Below are 19,965 nucleotides of genomic sequence, written 5' to 3' on the forward strand. Positions count from 1 at the left end.
TGACCCCAGGTTCCGCGTGGCACTTCCCCAGAACCTGTGGTCAGCTGGGGAATGATCCCAGGTTCTAGGGAAATGCCTCTCGGAACCTCGTGCCAGCTGTTGAGTCCCCAGCTGACCCCGGGCTCCACAGCGCTGCCCCTTTGAAACTCCAGGGACAGTTTTTTAAAGGGGCAGCCGCCGCACAGATGAGCCGCGGATCAGCTGTGCAGCCACTGCCCCTTTGAAACGCAGTTTTGGGGTTTCAAAGCAGCAGCTGCCACTTTGAACGACCCCTTCTTCTCCCCTTCCCCCCCCCCCCGCCTTTGCTGCCTCTGTTGATAGAGGCAGCACAGGGGAAGGAGGATTCACTAGTCGACTAACTATCCGATCACATTTCCCGATTGGATAGTCGACTTGTCAACTAGGCTGTATCATCCCGACTTTTGTTTTTGTCTCAAACTGCACTTCACACAGCAAACCAGAATGTTCCAGCAAGTTGTAACAGACAAATTACCCTTGCACGTAAATCCACTGGGGACATGAACAAGGAGAAGAGGAGAACACAAGTAGTTTGCCTGCAGTGGGAAAAATCATTATTCTAGAAAATACACTAACTGGTTTAAACTAACGAACCCAGTGGCACATAGGATATTGGTGCATTTGAAAGTCACTTAGGTGCACAAGTTCCATTGACAATCGAGGGGTCTTAACTCACTTTGGTTCTTTTGAAAACTCCAGCCTTTGCTCCTCGCACACACGCTCACAGAGGTGAGGGAGAGGGGCGAGAGGAGCCCGTTCTATGGGGATAGAGGGGGCACCTTAGGGGCACAGGGAAAGCTGCCAGGGTGAGCACCAAAGGGAATCCCCGTGAGTCACCCGGAGGAACGGATGGATTCTCTCCCCGGTGAAAGGGGCCGGCGGGAATGTGATGATCGATTCCCCGCTACCAGCATCGTAAAGTGCCACCCGCCCCCCTTCGCAGTCCAGATACACCCGGATCCTGCGGGGTGATCGGTGCAGGGGCAAGCGGATGTGCTGCTCAGGGGCAGTGAGAGCCCAGCACTGATCCCCTGTGCCCTGCACAGCCCAGACCCCCTGCTCACGACTGAAGTCGACCCGTCCCTTCCTCCTCACAGACTCCCTGGCCACCCCCAGAGACCAGAGACCCCATCCCTCCACCTCCACCTCCCAGTAACGGCGGCCCGAGGTGAAGCCCTCCCGGCCCAGCACACAGAGCTCTGTGTCAAATCTCTCCGGGGTGTCGGGCAGTCGCTGCCGTCTGTGTACCCATCTCACGCTTCTCTGATTCTCCGACAGGACGAGTTCGGGATGGGCCGTGTCTGGATCCAGAGTCACGTTGGCTGGGGAGAGAGAATCCGAGCGTGAGGGGCAGAGCCCGGCCTGGGGGAGGGTCCGATCCTGCCCGGGACAGAACCTGCCCCAGCTGGGGAGTGACTCAGGCATCTCCCCCCTCCAGGCTTCCCCCCGCTCTGTCCGGGGAGCAGTGCTGAGTGCTCAGCCCCGCGCCGGGGGACTCACCCAGACCAGGGACAGGGGCCGGATCGGCTCTGCTGAGCCAGGCCCCCACCCCACAGTCTGACTGGCAGACTCACAGCTCCTCCAGTCTTGGGCTTGGGGAAAGACGGGGGCGGGGGGTCCCTTCCAGCTCTATGCGATAGGTATCTCTCCATGTATTATATGTTAAAGCCACAATGAGCTGCTGTTAATGGTGATTAGAAGGGGGGTGAGGGCTTTTGTTTGACTTTCTGTCCTTTTTCTTACTATAGCACTCATGCATTTGCTAATAGTAATAATATGCCCAGGGGATGTGATACACGTGCAATGCAAGTGAGGTGGGATGGCCTTCTCTGATTTTCCAAAAGACTCATGTTTAAACTTGTAGATTTCTAAGGAGATACCCTGCTCGCCTCCTCTCCTCCACCCAGCCTCTCTGATTTGCCCAACCACTACATCGACATTCTAACTTATAATACGATTATTTGCTGTTTAAGTTTTTTATAATACCAAAAAGAATCTACTTCTCTGGTTTTAGGAAAGATCTGTGTAGCCACTGCTAATATGCTGTTCAGATCCCGCCTAATGCAAAACGGCCAGAAAACCTGAGCTATGGTGCTGCCGATGAGCCACCATACTTCATAGGAAAGTTTTCACGCAGACCCCCCCCTTGGATCCCAGAAATTTACCTTTGAGGAACGGCAGTCTAGACGCCAGTGTGTCTAAAGAAGAAACGAGTGAAAAAGATTCAGTGTCGTGTTGATGAACAGTCACGTTATTAACGTTCTAGCACAAAAGAAAAATGAAAAGAAAACAAAGTGCACTAAGTTACTAGCACACTTACCCAGCAGTGCTCAGCTCTTTAAGGAGGGGTCCAGGGCAGGTGTGTGCGCGTCTGTGTGTGGGCAGAGAGGCTACAGAGTCCTACCAGGGCAGCTTGCTCTTCCCCTTCCCATCCCCGTCAAGGAGTGAGAGCAAAGCGCACAGCTTGTCTGCCCCCTGCGCTCCCCAGCCAGCAAACTGCACTTTCCCCAGCTCCCTGGTGACGGCAAACAGCCAGCAATGTCCCTGTACAAATCAGATGGGAGGGAGCCGACTTCAGACATCTGCCCTCCCTAAAGAGCACCTGGGGGGCGGTGAGAGGCTCAGAGCTGGTGTAGCCCCAGATGGGAGGGTGCACCTCCATCCAGCCCCCTTCGCCTGTCTAATGATTGTCTCCTTCCTGTATGGTTTTCTGAGAAGCAATCCCATGTCAGCCAGCCAACCCCTCACCTTGCTTTAAGTCAAGATAAGAGGGAGACTGGAAAAGGGCAAATCTAGCGCCCATCTACAAAAAGGGAAATAAGAACAGCCCAGGAAACTACGGAGCAGTCAGCTTTACTTCAATGCCAGGAAAGATAATGAAGCAAGTGTAAGCAGGGGCTGAACTGCTGCTTGCTATCAGCCAGCTAAAAGGAGGCGTGGGTGCGCCCACTACAAATAATTAAGGAATTCTCCTGCAAAAATCTGGAAAATCATGAGGTGATAGGGAACAGCCAGCATGGATGTGTAAAAAACAAATCATGTCAAACCAATCTGATAGCTTTCTTTGATAGGATAACAATACTTGTGGATAAGGGAGAAGCGGTGGATGTGGTATACCTAGACTTTAGTAAGGCATTTGATACGGTCTCGCATGATATTCTTATCAATAAACTAGGCAAATACAACTTAGATGGGGCTACTATAAGGTGGGTGCATAACTGGCTGGTTAACAATTCTCAGAGGGTAATTATTAACAGTTCACAATCCTGCTGGAAGGGCATAACAAGTGAGGTTCCGCAGGGGTCTGTTTTGGGACCGGTTCTGTTCAATATCATCATCCACGATTTAGCTATTGGCATAGAGAGTGCTCTTATTAAGTTTGCAGATGATACCAAGTTGGGAGGGACGGCAGGTGCTTTGGAGGATAGGGTCATAATTCAAAATGATCTGGGAAACGAGAAACGGTCTGAGGTAAATAGGATGAAATGTAATAAGGACAAGTGCAGGTTAGACAGACATCTGTCAGGGATGACCTAGACGGTGCTTGGTCCTGCCGTGAGGGCAGGGGACTGGACCTGATGACCTCTCAAGGTCCCTTCCACTTATCGTGTTCTGTGACCCTATGATTCCATGTAGCTGTCTGCTGAATTTGGTGGTCCTAATTCATTTTGTATCCTCTCCCTCCTCTTCTACACTCCCTTGGGTGAAGCACCAATAATATTGATTTTGTCTTTGGGAAAAGGGCCCGTGACAGAAAAAACGTTCTCCACCCCTGCTCGAAAGCAAGAGAAGGGCTATGACCCAGAAGGACTTGCAGACAACAATCCAAACAAACACGCTTCAAAAACAGTTAATTCAGCAGGAAGCTCAAGCTAAGGTGTAATGGGCAGAAGGAGAGCTGACCGGTACCTGGTGACTAAGGGATTAAACTCAGGTAGCTAGCACAGGTATTGGCTAGGGAGCCAGGAGAACCAATCAAGACAGAGTGCTGAAATTTAAACCTATAAGATTCCTTACCTGCTTTCTTTGGGTATGTCTACACTACCCCCCTAGTTCGAACTAGGGTGGTAATGTAGGCAATCGGAGTTGCAAATGAAGCCCGGGATTTGAATTTCCCGGGCTTCATTAGCATATTGCCGGCTGGTGCCATTTTTAAATGTCCGCTAGTGCGGACTCCGTGCCGCGCGGCTACACGCGGCACGGACTAGCTAGTTCGGACTAGGCTTGCTATTCCGAACTAGCTGTACACCTCGTTCCACGACAGGAGTTGAGGTGTTGAGAGACACAAAATGATTTAAACCCAGGCAGGACTATCATGCCTCCAAGGAATTCGGGGCATGGAAGTGGACTGAATATAGAGAAGATTGGAAGTAAAGGAAAAAGGGAATCTAGTTCGTTCTGGGTAATTTTTCTTTATTTTGTGGTTTGGTTTGAATTGCTCTGTGTAAAACTCTGCCTCTCTTCCAGAGACTGTTCCCAGAGATTTTTCTCTCTTTTAATTTGCTTTCCTTAGTTGCTCTGTAACATCTAAGAACCAAATACACGTTACCAAGTTTATCATTTGTTTTGTAATAAAAATCACTTTTTTTAAGGTGACGATTTGATTCTTGTGTCCTGGAAGGTCTGCCTGTCTGTACGTATCTGCATGCCTTAGACCGGGAAGTCAGCTACTAGAGGCTGCAGCTTGTGTGTTTTATTTTTCTTTTTTCAAGCTCTTTTGGGTCAAAAGACCTTGGGGTACCACTCGGGGTGGTTTCAAGTGTTCACCCCTGTTTTTTAGGGATAAAAGTCACTCGATGGTGGCAGCAATTCCCCAAAATCTGTGTACTATGATTGGCGGGTGGAGGGGGGTGGGAGGTTTGTTACCAGGGCCTATAGAGGCAAAGGTTTTCTTTTTTCTTTTTGAGCTCTTTATGTGCCCCCATTGTCTGCACTTTTGGGGAATGCAGGAACAACCCAGACATAAGGTAAATGTTCATACCTGCTACGAAAGGAAAACCCTCAGGGAGTCAGAATTTAATACCCCAACCCAGTGCATACGTGTTATATTGAGAGCTGAGTAGGGAATTCATGGGTTACAAATGATTCATAGACTGTCTCCATTCACAATTATGTCCCCTCGCTCTGTCAATTATCAGTATGATACAGGTGAGAAAATTCCCAAAGGGACAGTTTAGTACCTTTGAGTTTCTTCATTATGTCTTCCAGGGATTCAGCTTTTTTAGACGATTCCCATTTCAGATCAGAAGAAAAGGCTGGGGTGTAAAACTTCTCTCTCGCACATCTGAGGAAGAAGAACCCCGGGTTACTTGCGATGGAGTTCATTCAGGTTTGTGTTTCACTAAAATGAATTGTATCACAGTGAGTGGTTGTAATTCCACAGACCATGGAGGATTAAATGCACCGTTGCTGCATGAATAGGTTCACTACCAGCTGGGGCATGACCAGCTTCCCCTTCATTTTGGTGAGACCAATACTGGAAAACTCCACCCAGTTCTGGTGCCCCCATTTTAAAATGGGCATTGAAAACTTGGAGAGGGTGCAGGGAAGAGCCCTGAAACTCATTTGAGGGTTGGTTAAAAATTGCCGTACACTGAGAGAACTGTGGCACTTGAACACGGCGTATAAATACCACCAGCGGGTTAACCATGGGAAGAAACTGCCAAGGGACGTGAGGGATACTCCATGTCTTGACAGAGGTGCTAGAACAGGGAGGCCATGGCCCCGTCACTTTTAGAAATGGGAGCGCTAGGCTCTCTTTCTACCTGCCTTACAGGCAATCAATGTGGGGAAAGGACAGAGAAGAAGCAAGCGGGAGGTGGGGTCTTGGGGGAAGACGCTGGCTGGGTCTTGGCAGAAGATATGGAACAGAGACAGGTCAATGATTTGGGCACCAGTGTTCCCACCCCCGACTTGCAGTGAGCTTCAGTTGCTGCTGTTGTCTTTTGATGTCTTCAAACCAAGACTGAAGGGCTTCCACAAGGTGCTTCAGCCAACCCAAGCTAGGAATTAGTTAATACAAGTGACTGGGCTGAATGCGGGAATAACTGGGTGGAATTTAAGGGCTGTGATACACAGGCATCAACTCCGTGGATGCTCAGGGGCTGGACCATCCATGGAAAAAAATAACAGGTGTTCAGACTCCTCCAGTCAGCTCCTACCTAAGGTGCCTTCAGCCTCCCACATGCCCTCTCCCCAATGGAGATCAGCTGTTTCTCAGCCGGCAGGAGGTGCAGAAGGGGAAGAGGTGGAACAAAGGCAGGAAGAGGAGATGCAGGATCTTGGAGATAGGGGTGGAATGGGGCCAGAGCCTGAGGCAAAGCTAGAGTCGGACACTCCCAGGGGAAAGAGAAAGAGAAAGAGAAAGAGAAAGGTGCCTGTGCTATGATAAAAGAGATCAATGTGATCATCTCAATGGTCCTTTGTGGCCTTCAACTTTATGCATCTATGAAACTCAGAAATAGCATGTAGCAAGGAGTTCCACAGGTTAATTATGGAACGAGGTGTACAGCTAGTTCGGATTAGAAGCCTAATCCGAACTAGCTAGTTTGTGCTGCGTGTAGCCGCGCGGCATGGGGTCCGAACTAGCCGGCATTTAAAAATGGCGCCGGATGGCTTCATGCAAATGAAGCCCGGGAAATTCAAATAATTTGCAACTGCGGATGACTACATTACCCCCGCTAGTTCGAACTAGCGGGGTAGTGTAGACATACCCTTGTTTAGACTGTAAATTCATTGGCACAGGGCCGGTCTCTTCCTGCGTCTGTGCAGCGCCCAGCATCAGCGCCAACCTGATTTTGCATTCTGCCTTCAGGCACTACCACAGTGCTACTAGTCAAAGCACACGCCAAAGGCCTTAGAGCAGGGCGTGTCTGCCAGGCACAGTGACAGAGATCACTGTGTGATAGGAAACAAGACACCAATTGCTTAGTGACTAGTTGCCAGTTGACTCCAACTCTCCAGCTGGGAGCCAGTCCCACATTCTGCCCTGCTGGACCCCGGGGAGCTACGTCGCGGGTCTAAAATCCCTTCCCTGCACGGGGAAGTGAAAGGGAGAGAGAGAGAAGGAGCCACCTACCTGCGCAAGGTGCCTGTGATGTCCTAGAGGAGGCAGAGAAGAGGAAATTCAGTTTTCCCCGTTAGGGGTTCACAGTGAAATTGAAATGATTTGTTATTTATTAGCACAAACAAACCCATTCAATGTGTTGCCTTCGCTCCCATAGAAAAGGGCAGCAAGTGCAGGATCTGGGCCCAGGGAGTCTGTCTATGGAGCTCACTAGCTCGGTGTGTAACCCCCTTGGGCACATGGAATCAGAGGGCTCAGGCGGGTGATGTGTGGAACAAAGATCTCCCGAACACTCCCGGCTTTGGGAACGACCCCTCCTGCAGACGGCAGGGGATCACGACGGAAGGCTGCCCCAGGCCGTGCCGCCCCCAGGCTGTAAACTCTCTCCCTGCTCTCCTACAACCATTCTCAAGGTCCATCCCGTGAGCTTCTTGGTGGCCACAGGAAGTCAGGGCTGAGGGAGAACAATGGGATTGGGGTGCAGAGTTGCTATCCTCTACCCAGGTTCAATGCAGGGGACGCGAGGAGAGACGAATGCTGCCCACAGCAGATATTAGTTACAACAGTCCTAGATGCTTCTGAGTAAGTTGTAAGATATTGGGCTTTCTAATAGTTTTTGACTGGCTAAAACAATAAGCCTGAGATTTAACAACCCTCTAGATATTCCTGTTATCCATATAAATATCCGATCCCTTTTTTAGTTTTGCCAAATGTTTGGCCTCAACAGCATCCACGGTTACTGAGTTCGACTGTCTAATCTGGTGATGTATGGAAAAGTGTGCGTTGGTTCAGATTTGAATTCATCTTCTAATTCTATTGAATTTCCCTTTGGTCTTGCTTAATAGGACAGGGAGAACAGAGCTTGGAGTCTGCCATTTTTGGAAGAGTCCTGTCCCATAAGAATTCAAAAAGGGTTTTTTTTTCATTTAGGGCTTGATCCAATGTCAACTGTACACAAGAAGTATATTTCCATTTACTTTAATGGGCTTTTTTTAGCAAGCACTTAAGGAAAACTAGGATCGATTTTAGTAATACTCTATGTTCTGAACTTTCCCCATTGCTCTCCAAAAGTGAAGAATTAGGAGTTTCTTTGCCTGAGAAACATTCTAACACCATCTCACCTGCATGAATTGTATCGCTGGCTGCTGGCACTTCTGCTCCATCTCGCTGATCAGGGAACTGAACGAGGACAGTTCCTCATGTAGTTTAGCCACATACTCATCCCGCCTCTTTTCAATTTCCTTCTTCAGTTTTTCCAGACGGGCCAGCAGGAGTCGCTCTTGTCCCTTCAGAAACTTGGACAGTTGCTCAAACTCAGACACAATTTTCTGCTTCTCAGTTTCTAGCTGTTTCTGAAATCACACAGCGTGAGCGGGGAAAGCAGAGGACAGGAACACAGAGTGAATTATGGGACATTTTATAAAACTGTACATATGCAGATGCAAACATGGCATTGCAACCCCCCAGAATGTAACTTCTTTTATTTTTTGAAGGAGTACTCATGTTGTCTCTGGAGCACTCTCTAGCCCCTCATGACTTAGGAGCAAGGAAATCAGAGCAGATTTCTAACTCAGATCTTGTCATGGCAATGTCTAGCAGTGATATCATCATTAAGGACCAGCTCCAGAGCTCACACAGCTCAACCGGCATCTTTCCAATGACTGCAATAGGCTTTGAAGGCCTAAGTAACCAGCCTTCTCTGGGGCAGAGGATGCCTACAGCAGCTGCACAAATTGTCCTGTTTCAGAGAGATAGCCGTGCTAGGCTATTTCAGTAAAAACAACAAGGAGTTCTCTGGCAGCAAACCTGCTAGTCTTTAAAGTGCCAGCAGACTCCATGGGCTGTGTCTAGACTGGCAAGTTTTTCCGCAAAAGCAGAAAAACTTGCCAGCTGTTTACACTGGCCACTTGATTTTGCGCAAAAGCACTGATGTTCTACTGTCCGAAATCAGTGCTGCTTGCGCAAATGCTTTGACGTTCCCGTTCGGGCAAAAACCCTTTTCCGGAAATGTTTTTGTAGAAGAGGGCCAGTGTAGACAGCTAAAAACTGTTTTGCGCAAAAAAGCCCCGATGGCGAAAATGGCGATTGGGGCTTTCTTACGCAAAACCGCGTCTAGATTGGCACGGATACTTTTCCGGAAAAAAGTGCTTTTGCAGAAAAGCATCTGTGCCAATCTAGATGCTCTTTTCCGCAAATGCTTTTAACGAAAAAACTTTTCCGTTAAAAGCATTTGCGGAAAATCATGCCAGTCTAGACGTAGCCCTGGTGTTTTTGCCCTGTTGGGGTTACCTCTGTTGAAAACTAAGCAGGCCAAAAGCTGGGCAGGTTGGGTGGCTAAAACAGTGCTTTCAAAGGGGGAGGTGAATAAAATATTTGATTTTTTGAAGATGTTTCCACTTTTGAAAACTAAAATTAAAATTTCAATGTGAAAGGACCCAAAAATGTGTGCTTCATTTGAAATTTCTTCACAAATAGAAAATGCTGTTGCAAATGATGTTTTCCCAGAGAAAAATAAAATTGTTTTTTACTAAGCCCCATTCATCTACATGACGGGTTTTCTGGCTGAAAAATTACACTCCCATTATCAGTGAAAATATATGGATTATTAAGACGTCGGAGAACAATTTCTTTTTACAGTGACAGTGAATGAGGAACAGTCTTTCACAGAAGGGAGCACATTTCTCACTATTTCTCTTATGAACTCACTTCTAAGCTGTGTGTGGATAATGTGCCTGTGCACGTTTGCATCTAAGTAATAATGGCACCTACCCGCAGTTCTTGGCTTTTCTTTTCCCCGCTCAATTTAAATGACTGAATCCTGTCTCTTTCCTTCTTCAAAATCTTCATAGAGCTCTGCATTCGGTCCTAGCAAAAAACCCAAACAAACCAAAACCCACACAACAACAACTACTACATAAAAACTATTTAGCTTTAGTTGCTTTGGGAGGAATTACCTTCTGTTTCTATTTTCAAGGTTACTAAATACACCATACATTGAGGCTGTGTCTACACTGGCCACTTATTCCGGAAAATCAGCCGCTTTTCCGGAATAACTTGCCAGCTGTCTACACTGGCCCCTTGAATTTCCGGAAAAGCACTGTCGATCTATTGTAAGAAATCAGCCGCTTTTCCGGAAATACTATGCTGCTCCCGTTCGTGCAAAAGTCCTTTTTCCGGAAAACTGTTCCAGAAAAGGGCCAGTGTAGACAGCACAGTAGTGATTTCCGCAAAAAAGCCCCGATCACGAAAATGACGATCGGGGCTTTTTTGCAGAAAAGCACGTCTACATTGGCACGGATGCTTTTCCGGAAAAAGTGCTTTTCCGGAAAAGCATCCTGCCAATGTAGACGCGCTTTTTCCGGAAATACTTATAACGGAAAACTGTTCCGTTTTAAGCATTTCCGGAAAAGGGTGCCAGTGTAGACGTAGCCTGAGGGTGTGGTCTAGCTGCCTGGCTAGAGAGGCATTCTCATGCTTGTAGCCTCTCTCTCCTCCCATCCTCCTGCCCCGCTATTTGGTCTAAATGGCTCTTTCTCCCCATTGGCACAGCTGTGAGAAAGCAAATGGAGAAGGTCCCACATCATAATATCCCATATTATGGTTAGCGCACTCAGCTAAGAGGCCTAGAATGGCAATTTCAAGCAATGAATCATAGAATCATAGAATCATAGGACTGGAAGGGACCTCGAGAGGTCATCGAGTCCAGCCCCCTGCCCTCATGGCAGGACCAAGCTCCGTCTACACCATCCCTGACAGATGTCTATCTAACCTGTTCTTAAATATCTCCAGAGAGGGAGATTCCACCACCTCCCTTGGCAATTTATTCCAATATTTGACCACCCTGACAGTTAGGAATTTTTTCCTAATGTCCAATCTAAACCTCCCCTGCTGCACTTTAAGCCCATTACTCCTTGTCCTGTCCTCAGAAACCAAGAGGAACAAATTTTCGCCTTCCTCCTTGTGACACCCTTTTAGATATTTGAAAACCGCTATCATGTCCCCCCTTAATCTTCTTTTTTCCAAACTAAACAAGCCCAGTTCATGAAGCCTGGCTTCATAGGTCATGTTCTCTAGACCTTTAATCATTCTTGTCGCTCTTCTCTGTACCCTTTCCAATTTCTCCACATCTTTCTTGAAATGTGACGCCCAGAACTGGACACAGTACTCCAGCTGAGGCCTAACTAGTGTAGAGTAGAGCAGAGTAGGCCTAACTAGTGCAGAGTTGCAAAGCCCAGCAGGTACCGTTACAGACAGTTCCCAGGACAGACTAAGAGCACATTGTAACTGGCCTGTTTTAGCCCAGAACTTGTATTTTAAACACCAAAAAGTACCTGGATAATGTGGTTCCAAAGTGGATAAAATGTATAAAACACAGCACACTATCTTGAGGACAATATTTCAAGATTGAGAACCAATTTGCAGCCTTTTCCTGTTAACCCATTGCAACCTAGAAACTCTTTTGAACACGGTCAAATGTTGTGGAACAGAAACGTTTAGACCTAGCTACACATTCCCAGTGAAAAACGACAGACTCTAATCTCTGACTTGCCCAACTGAGAGTGATTCTTCCTCAAAACGTACAGCAAATGAAAAGAACACCTGAAAAGCAGAATCAGTGACAGTGGGTTATGTGATGGGTATGGCCTTCACTGTGCCCTGGAAGAGTTTGTATCTCAGTTCTCCCAGGTCCCTGAATTCTTCGGAAGTTTGGGTGCTCCAGAAGTTACTCAGAGTCTATATTGCAGAATTGTTGCATGAAAACAACTGTTTTGGCACAAAAACTTGTGGAGCATCCACATTACACGCCTATTCTTGAGCAAGAAAAAGTACAGCCAAGTGTAAGAACACAGTGTGAGAATTATTCCTCTCCTCGTGATGAATAAGCCCTTTTGCACAAGACCTCGTGCACACAAAGGCATGTGTGGACAGGAATGGGGGTTTCTTGCACGAGAAACCCCTATGGCTCAAATTACCACCAGCGTTTTCTGGCACAAGCATTCACACTGCTATGGACACACTTCCACAAAAGCACATCCCTTTGTGCAAAAGCAAATGACAGTGTGGACGTGCTCTTGCACAAGAACATTTTGCACAAGAACTCTTGCACAAAATGTTCTTGCTCAAGACGGCTGCAGCGCAGACGTAGCCAGAATGTTTATGAGGTGACCATACTGAAGATGACTATGCTTATTTCATAGGCCACGTTTCAGCTAGAGACTTCTTAGGATGCTCTTACAGTATTTGCTGTTTTTTCCATAATTATTTTATTTAAATGCCCTCCCTGGCCATTCCCGCTGGTTTCTTACCTTGTAAGCCTCGGCAGCTTCCTCTATGAGAACCACGGTGTGGTCTTTGTGATCTCGGGACAGGTGGCAAACCAGGCAAATGGGGATTTGGTCCTTTTGGCAGAAGATTTTCAAAGCCTCGTTGTGTTTCTCACATATTGTCTCCACTTCTGGTTCTTGTTTTGGCTCCATTGTCAGGGGTCTGGAGGCTTCTACAATATTCCTCAGCTGCCTGTTCAGTTTGAAGTTCCTCTGGGAGAAGGTTTCTCTGCACTCCGGACAGCTGAAGTTTGTACTCAGTCCCTGCCACCACTGAGTGAGGCAGGCTTGGCAGAAATTGTGCCCGCAATCCAGACACACGGGATCTTTAAAAGAATCTAGACACACTGAGCAAGTCAGTTCACTCAGGAGCGTGTGTCCTGCCCTTGTAGCAGCCATGGCTGCTTCTGCAGTGAGGGGAGGAATTTAGTTTCCGTTTTTCTTCTCAGAAAGGGGCTGACTCAGATCTTTCAACATCAAATGCTCATTTCCTGGGCAGTCTCACTCTCTTCTGTTACTCTTATAAGTCCACAAACACCTTGTGCTCAGATGGCAAAGGGAGACTGGACCATAAACACTGGCAGGGCAGCACCTCACACGGCTGGTCCCGCCATGGCACAGCGAGGCCTCTGCAGGGCGTTTGTACGAATAACAGCACCTGCCACAGCCCCACACGGCTCCCTAGAGCATTTCTCCCCCCAGCGCTGTGTCACCGCAGGGTGGGACTCCAGAGGGGCCTAGGGCATCGCCCCGGGCTCAGCTCTGCCGCAGGTGAGGCGGTTCTGGGGAAACTGACACATCATTGTGAGCTGCCAGCAGAGGTGCAGCCAGCCGGTGCGCCCCGGGGCGCTGTTCCAGCAGGCAGGAGCTGGCCGGTGGGGTCGCTTGGCTGCAGGAGGAGGGGCAGCACGTGTCCAGACGGGCTTCTGGGGCTTCCTGCAGGCTGGTGCACTCACCACCAGGCAGCTAGGCAGAATAGAGAGGCTAGCAGGGGGGTTCGTGCTCCCAGTCCTGGACGGCCCCGACCCTGACCCTCTCTAGGGCACACTTTAGGGAGGGTGGGGGCTGAGTCCTGAGATTTGTGATGGAATCCTGCCTGCTGGACCCCTCCCACCAGCCTCCCAAAATAGTGACCACCCCCCAAAAAAACCTCTCCTTTACACACGTCCCAATCCCTGCCCTGAGCCCCACAACCACCCCAGCCCCTGCCCTGAGCCCCTCCTCACAACCACAGCCCCCTACCCTGCGCCCCCCAGCACATTACAATGCCTTGTCCTATGTCCCTCATACTCCACCAGACACTTACATTTCCTACTGATATTGTGGTATCAAACCCACACACCCAGCAGCAGACCCCGGCCTCTCTTCTGGTTCGGGGGGTGTACACGAAACCACAGCACCCGTCAGAAGTTTCAGTTACTTTCACCTGTGGCTGCCCGTCCTATTCCAGCCTTTGGAAGGGACCATGCTAGAGTCCAGCGCTGGCGGCAGTAACCATCTTCTCTCCTGCTGCATGTTTGCCCTCTGCAACTGGTACAATCATTTCCCAAGGCTTCTTCCTAGCCGTGTCCCCGCAGGGCAGCAGGGTGACTGGGAAGAAGGAAAGCAGGTGGCTGGGAGACAGGCAGGCGTCACTGCCTCGCTCTTCCCAACTGCAGCATGAACCCATTGGGCTCACTTGTGCCAAGAGCTTTGCATGAGGCACCAATGGGCCACTGAGCATCGATCTGACCCCTTCCGTGTCTTGATCATCAAAGCTACCCCGAGTGACACACGAGTCTGGTGGGTCTGTGTCTGCAGTGAGGTAGGAAATCAAGTGGTTTCCACTGGGCGGGCGGGTTTTAATCTTCTTAGAAAATAACAGGCAGATTCACATCAAACTACTCGACTCCAGGGGGCTCATCTTTGGGGGACAAACACCCTGCCGGTGTGTGAGCCACTGACACTTACAAAAACAGTGGAATTTCCTCTGCTCTTTGGGTTATGACCTGGGAGTTGAATTCCAATGAAATCGAACTGGGAGGCCTATTACCCGATGAGAAGTGACTCTTAGGCCCTTACTAAAGAAATCATTTTGGACAGTAAAAATCTTCTCGGATCTTCTATGATCAACTTTTTGGGGGAAATTGGCACTCTTCACTGCCCCCCCCCCCCCCACCCTCACCGCACACAATCCTAGTTCAGGCCAGGACCTGCCCGGTTACAGTACCGGGACATTTCCCACGGAGCAGCGTGGGAACTCTCTGGCTGTGGATTGGGTGAGGTGCAGGGGGAATGCAATGGGGCCCTAGTCCTGGCATGTTCCCTGGAAGTTGTGGGAAATGGCCTGCCAGAAACTTGGCCATGTTGGACCACAGGTTCATTGGGGAATCCCCAAGTGCAGTCTTTCTCCAGCTGGGGCTTCCAATCCAAAAGGGGGTCCCAGGGCCAGGGTAGGGGGCTCACGAGCAGGGTCACTGGCCGCCTGGGTTTTCTCAGCCATGACCTCGTCTTTGGGCCTCAAATCTTCCTCTGGGCAGATGTTTGGAAATCTTAAAAAAGTTGGATTTCTCCTGGCTTTCCCAGCTGAGCGGCTGGAGAGCAGCGACCACTGTCTGGGTACCTGGGTCAAATACAGCCCCACTGCCAGCAGCATCACCCTTCCTTCTGCACCGCTGCCGGTGGGGGGGCTGCCTTTCGATCTGGGAGGCAGCAGAGCAGTGGGCGCCGGCAGGTCACCCAGCTCAGAAAGGAGCGCCACCACCAGTCGCAGCAGAGAGGGAAGGGGGCATGATAGGGTCTTGCTTCCTTCCCTTCTGCACTGCTGCAGGGTGTGGGCTGTCGTCTGAGCTGGGTGTCCTGTGAGCAGCCACGACTCTCTGGCCGCCCTGCTCGGCCGTCAGGGCTGCTCCCAACAGCGGTGCAGCAGGAAGTGCAGGAGGGGGCAGGATTGCAGCATTTCCTTCAGCCCCACGGCTGGTGTCAGCCCTGCCTCCCACACAGGGTGGTCAGAGAGCGGGTGCCACTGGCCAGGGGCCCACTAGAGGCAGCACCAGAGTCAGCACAAACTTGGGATGTCAACGTGTAGTCAGCTACACGATTAACCGATATGCCTGGACTTCTTGGTTAATCCTGTCGACTCCACTCACCCTTCTCCCGGCTGCCTCAGTATCAGAGGCAGCAAAGGGGGTGGGACGGTGGGAGCTGTGCTTTTAAGCTGTATCCCCATGAGCACCAGATCCCATGGAGTTGCCTGGCCCCCACCCACGTGCTGCTGCCTCTGATAGAGATGCAGCAATGTGAAGGGGGAGGGGGCAAGCAAGGAAGGGAATCGATTAGTTGACGTGACAGAAGGAACATGGCATTTTCTCTGACTGTCGCCCGCCTTCATTGCCATGGCGGGGGCTGGAGAGCGGTGGCTGCTGGCAGGACACCCAGATCTGAACGCAACAGTAACGGGTCCGGTGCCCAACCTGGATCGCAACCCCACCACCAGGCACTGGTGTGTGAAGGGAGTGTGTGGAGCGTCTCCTTCCTTCTCAGGCAGGCGCTTCTCGCTTTGCTTCCCACTCGTGTGCGGCCCCCGACTGATTTCTCTGTGGGTTAGTGGCCCCAAACCCAAAAAAGGTTCCCATCCAGGGTTAAATGGTGAATGTGAACTCAAGGCCTCCTGGAAACCTGGCCCAACCTGGCACAGGGTATTTTTTTATATCGACAAATCAACTCGCTCTGAGGTTTGCACCATTTTTTGACTGGTCCGCAAAGGAACTAGTCTGAGACAATATGGACCTTTTATTAATACCAACGATTTTATCGATACTGCCATGGGCACGACATACCAGAGTATGCAGCTATCCACATTTTACAAGGGGAGAATTTGGATTCAGTGAATCGCTCTCAGCAAAATCAGGGAGCTTTAAAAATGAGTTACACGAACAATAAAAATGGCAATTTACATACTCCTGAAAACAACCCTGACATGACGGAGTCTGAACATTTCAGTTTTAAATCAGTGCATCTCAAGGAGCTTTCCGGCCTATAGTTCCCTGGATCATCCTTCTTCCCTTTTTTGAAGATGGGCACTACATTTGCCTTTTTCCAGTCATCCGGGATTTCTCCCGATCTCCACGACTTTTCAAAGATAGTAGCCAAAGGCTCCACAATGACATTTGCCAACTCCCTCAGTACCCTCGGATGCACTAAGTCCGGACCCATGGATTTATGTACGTTTAGCTTTTCTAAATAGTTCCTAACCTGTTCTTTAACCACCACGGGCTGTCCATCTTCATCCCATCTTGCGTCACTTGGCGCAGAAGTCCAGGAGCCGACCTTGTCCGTGAACACAGAGGCAAAGAAGGCATTGAGTACTTCAGCTTTCCCCACATCATCTGTCACTAGGTTACCTCCTTCATCCATTAGGGGCCACACACCCTCTCTGATCACCTTCTTCTTGTTAACATGCCTGTAGAAACCTTTCTTGTTATCCTTCACATCCTTAGCCAGTCGCAACTCCATTTGCGCTTTCGCCTTCCTGATAACGCCCCGGCATTCTTGAGCTAGACCTTTAAACTCCTCCCTGGTCATTTGTCCAAGTTTCCACTCTTTGTAAGCTTTCCTTTTAAGTTTCCCAAGGATTTCCCCTATAAGCCAATCCGGTCTTCTACCATGTTTGCCTCTCTTGCTACAAGTCGGGATGGTTTCTTTCTGTGCCTTTAATAAGGCTTCTTTAAAATCCTGCCAGCTGTCCTGGACTCCTTTCCCCTTCATGTTAGCATCCCAGGGAATTCTGCCCATCAGATCTCGGAGGGAGTCAAAATCTGCTTTTAACCCACTGCAGCCCAGAAGCTCTTTTGAACACGGTCAAATGTTGTGGAACAGAAACATTTAGACCTAGCTACACATTCCCAGTGAAAAACAACAGACTCTAATCTCTGACTTGCCCAACTGAGAGTGATTCTTCCTCAAAACGCACAACAAATGAAAAGAACACCTGAAAAGCAGAATCAGTGACAGGGGGTTATGTGATGGGTATGGCCTTCACTGTGCCCTGGAAGAGTTTGTATCTCAGTTCTCCCAGGTCCCTGAATTCTTTGTGTAACCCCCAAGGAGATGACTTAGATTCCCGGGGCCTTGTCTGCTGGCAGCTCAGGGAGAGGCTCTGAGTTTGCCTTGGCTCCCCCTCCCTACCAGGGTCAGAGTCTGCCCGGCAACCCACAGGGAGTGAGATGCCCCCCCGGGGGGAAGGAGAGACCATTGTTTGAGGAGTCTGGAGCCAGCAGGGCAAGGGGAGGCTGGCTGTGGGAGCTAGTAAGCCCCAGGCCTGCATGCAAGGTCCCCCTTAGAACTGGCCTCTAGGGACCTGCAGGCAGGATCCCTCCGCTGGGTTTATGTCTCCCCTGTTGATTCCCAGTTTGTGGAGTTTGCTGGGAGGCTTCCCCAGCCAGGCAGAGTTGGCTCCAGCTCCCTGGGTGAGACCAGTCACCGCATGGTCAGCTCGGCTCTAGCAGCAAGTTCAGGGCTGCTGCCTGCTGGGTGGGTCTGCATGCTGGGCGGGGAGGCTGTAGTTTGAATTTTGGTGCAGTTGTGTGGCCTGCATCTTGAGCCCTGCACCCCTTTGCGGGGAGGGGGAATCCTGGGACGGAAGCAGCCTGGTTCCTGCCTGAAGAGGACCCCTGCAAGAAGAGAGCAGCCCTTTGCAGAGACTGAGTCATCCCTCAACCTGAGGCTCATTCATGGAGTGTGTGAGTGCACCAATTTTTAGTTAGTAAGTCAGGGAATTTGTTTGGGAATTTTATTACCTGCTGCACATTAAACCTGTGGAGGGTTTTACTGCCTTCTCCCGTGTGTGAGTCCTTTGGGCTGTACTGGACCTAGTCAGCCCCACTGCTAAGCCACTGCAGAGAAGGATTTTGTAGTCAGCAGTCATCAAGGGCCCCAACAAAGTACACATACCCACGGGACACTAACCTCACAGTTGCTGGGCACCGGTGACCCTAGAAATAGTGTTTTACCCTGTTCTGTTATAATTGTCTCCTGTTTAGTATAATTGTGTTTATTATAGTGTATGTGTTTGTGCTATTTTCTGGGAGTCTCCAACTATCTGGCAAATACGTGGGGATTACCCTGGGCTAGAATTTTCCTCCCAAGCTGCCCTGGTGACCCTGCTACGAAGGAGTGAGGGGGGTGGAGGCACCGCCAAGTACATCAATCAGAAAGAATAAAATTGAGTGGGTGGCGGGATCCGGAAGAACCCAGACCTGTCCATCCAAACCTGAAAGGAGATTGGCTTTTAAAAAAGGTAACCAGGTGGAGAGAGGGCGCCACATACTTATGCCCCTTCCCTGCCCTTAACTTTTTGGAGTGAACAGTTTTTCCGCATCCCGTATACGGTATTTTGACCGCCCCAGACGTGACTCTGAGACCCTCCCTCCCATCAACTTCTCCCTCCCAGTACCTCTTGCACGCTGTGGGAGGGAAGGGGAGAAATGGGAACAGGGCAGTCTTCTGGGAAAGAGGGGCAGGAAGGGGGTGGAGTGGGGTCAGGGCCTTGGGGTTAACCACCCTTGGGGAAAATTAGAATCCGCCTTGGGGGAGTTGGAGAGAAATTTTTCAGACTTCAATCTTGGATTGCTACACTCTGGGAGCCACTGTCCTCTCTTAACAGTTACCTTCCAAGTCCAATTTTTACAGCTAAGCCACATTCTTTCCAGGCCTCCCCACCACTTCTATGGGACCTGCACTTCACACAAGCAGCAAAACAGGTTTTCTTTAGCCGAACTATTTTAGCCCTTTATATGCCAGTCAAATCCCACAGTGGGAAGCCCCAGCATAAATCCAAAATACGGGTGGTGCAAAGCTAAGTTATTGCTCAACCCTTGTTCTTTCACAAACAGAATAATTGGTCCTGTAGTCCTGTACAGGCTGCCTGCATTCAGAAGCCCATATTAACATAAATGAACAGAGTTTGAGCTTTTCCTTCAAGTTCATTCCCTACAGTCTATTCTCTAGAACTTTATCCAGTTTGACTTCTGCAGTGGGGCTCTGATGAGTCTTCTTTCTTGTATAGAAAAATGTATTAATATCTAAAAGGGTGTCACAAGGAAGAAGGAGAAAATTTGTTCCTCTTGGTTACTGAGGACAGGACAAGGAGTAATGGGCTTAAAGTGCAGCAGGGGAGGTTTAGATTGGACATTAGGAAAAAATTCCTAACTGTCTGGGTGGTCAAATATTGGAATAAATTGCCAAGGGAGGTGGTGGAATCTCCCTCTCTGGAGATATTTAAGAACAGGTTAGATAGACATCTGTCAGGGATGGTGTAGACGGAGCTTGGTCCTGCCTTGAGGGCGGGGGACTGGACTCGATGACCTCTCGAGGTCCCTTCCAGTCTTATTATTCTATGATTCTATGATTAAACAGCCACAACAATAGACTCAAGCAAACTGGTTTCCATTTGACTTGAGTTCCAGCTTTGTTGTTCATTTTTACCCATATACATCACAAGAGAGACATCTAAATACTCATTGACATTCTATGCATGTTAGTGGAACTATATTCTTTAGGGCTAACAGAGATGCAGGA

At 49.4% G+C, this 19,965-nt stretch overlaps 1 protein-coding gene across 2 annotated transcripts; it reads right to left on the minus strand.

Annotated features, from left to right (window-relative positions):
• Positions 1 to 298: 298 nt before the first annotated feature.
• Positions 299 to 12,837, minus strand: LOC102445187 (zinc finger protein RFP-like). Of its 2 annotated transcripts, XM_075913463.1 has the most exons (7): positions 12,391 to 12,837; positions 9,854 to 9,949; positions 8,206 to 8,436; positions 7,097 to 7,119; positions 5,199 to 5,302; positions 2,184 to 2,216; positions 301 to 1,340 (listed from the first exon to the last, which is right to left on the minus strand). In XM_075913463.1, the coding sequence occupies exons 1-7, from the start codon at positions 12,805 to 12,807 to the stop codon at positions 799 to 801; spliced, it is 1,446 nt and encodes a 481-aa protein (XP_075769578.1). In that variant the 5' UTR covers positions 12,808 to 12,837; the 3' UTR covers positions 301 to 798. The 2 variants fall into 2 exon arrangements, with proteins under 2 accessions (XP_075769579.1, XP_075769578.1); XM_075913464.1 differs by lacking the exon at positions 9,854 to 9,949 and having other exon boundaries at positions 299 to 1,340.
• Between the last annotated feature and the right edge of the window lie 7,128 nt (positions 12,838 to 19,965).

The sequence above is a fragment of the Pelodiscus sinensis genome, chromosome 32, assembly GCF_049634645.1.
Source record: "Pelodiscus sinensis isolate JC-2024 chromosome 32, ASM4963464v1, whole genome shotgun sequence".
In the NCBI taxonomy this organism is placed as follows: domain Eukaryota; kingdom Metazoa; phylum Chordata; order Testudines; family Trionychidae; genus Pelodiscus; species Pelodiscus sinensis.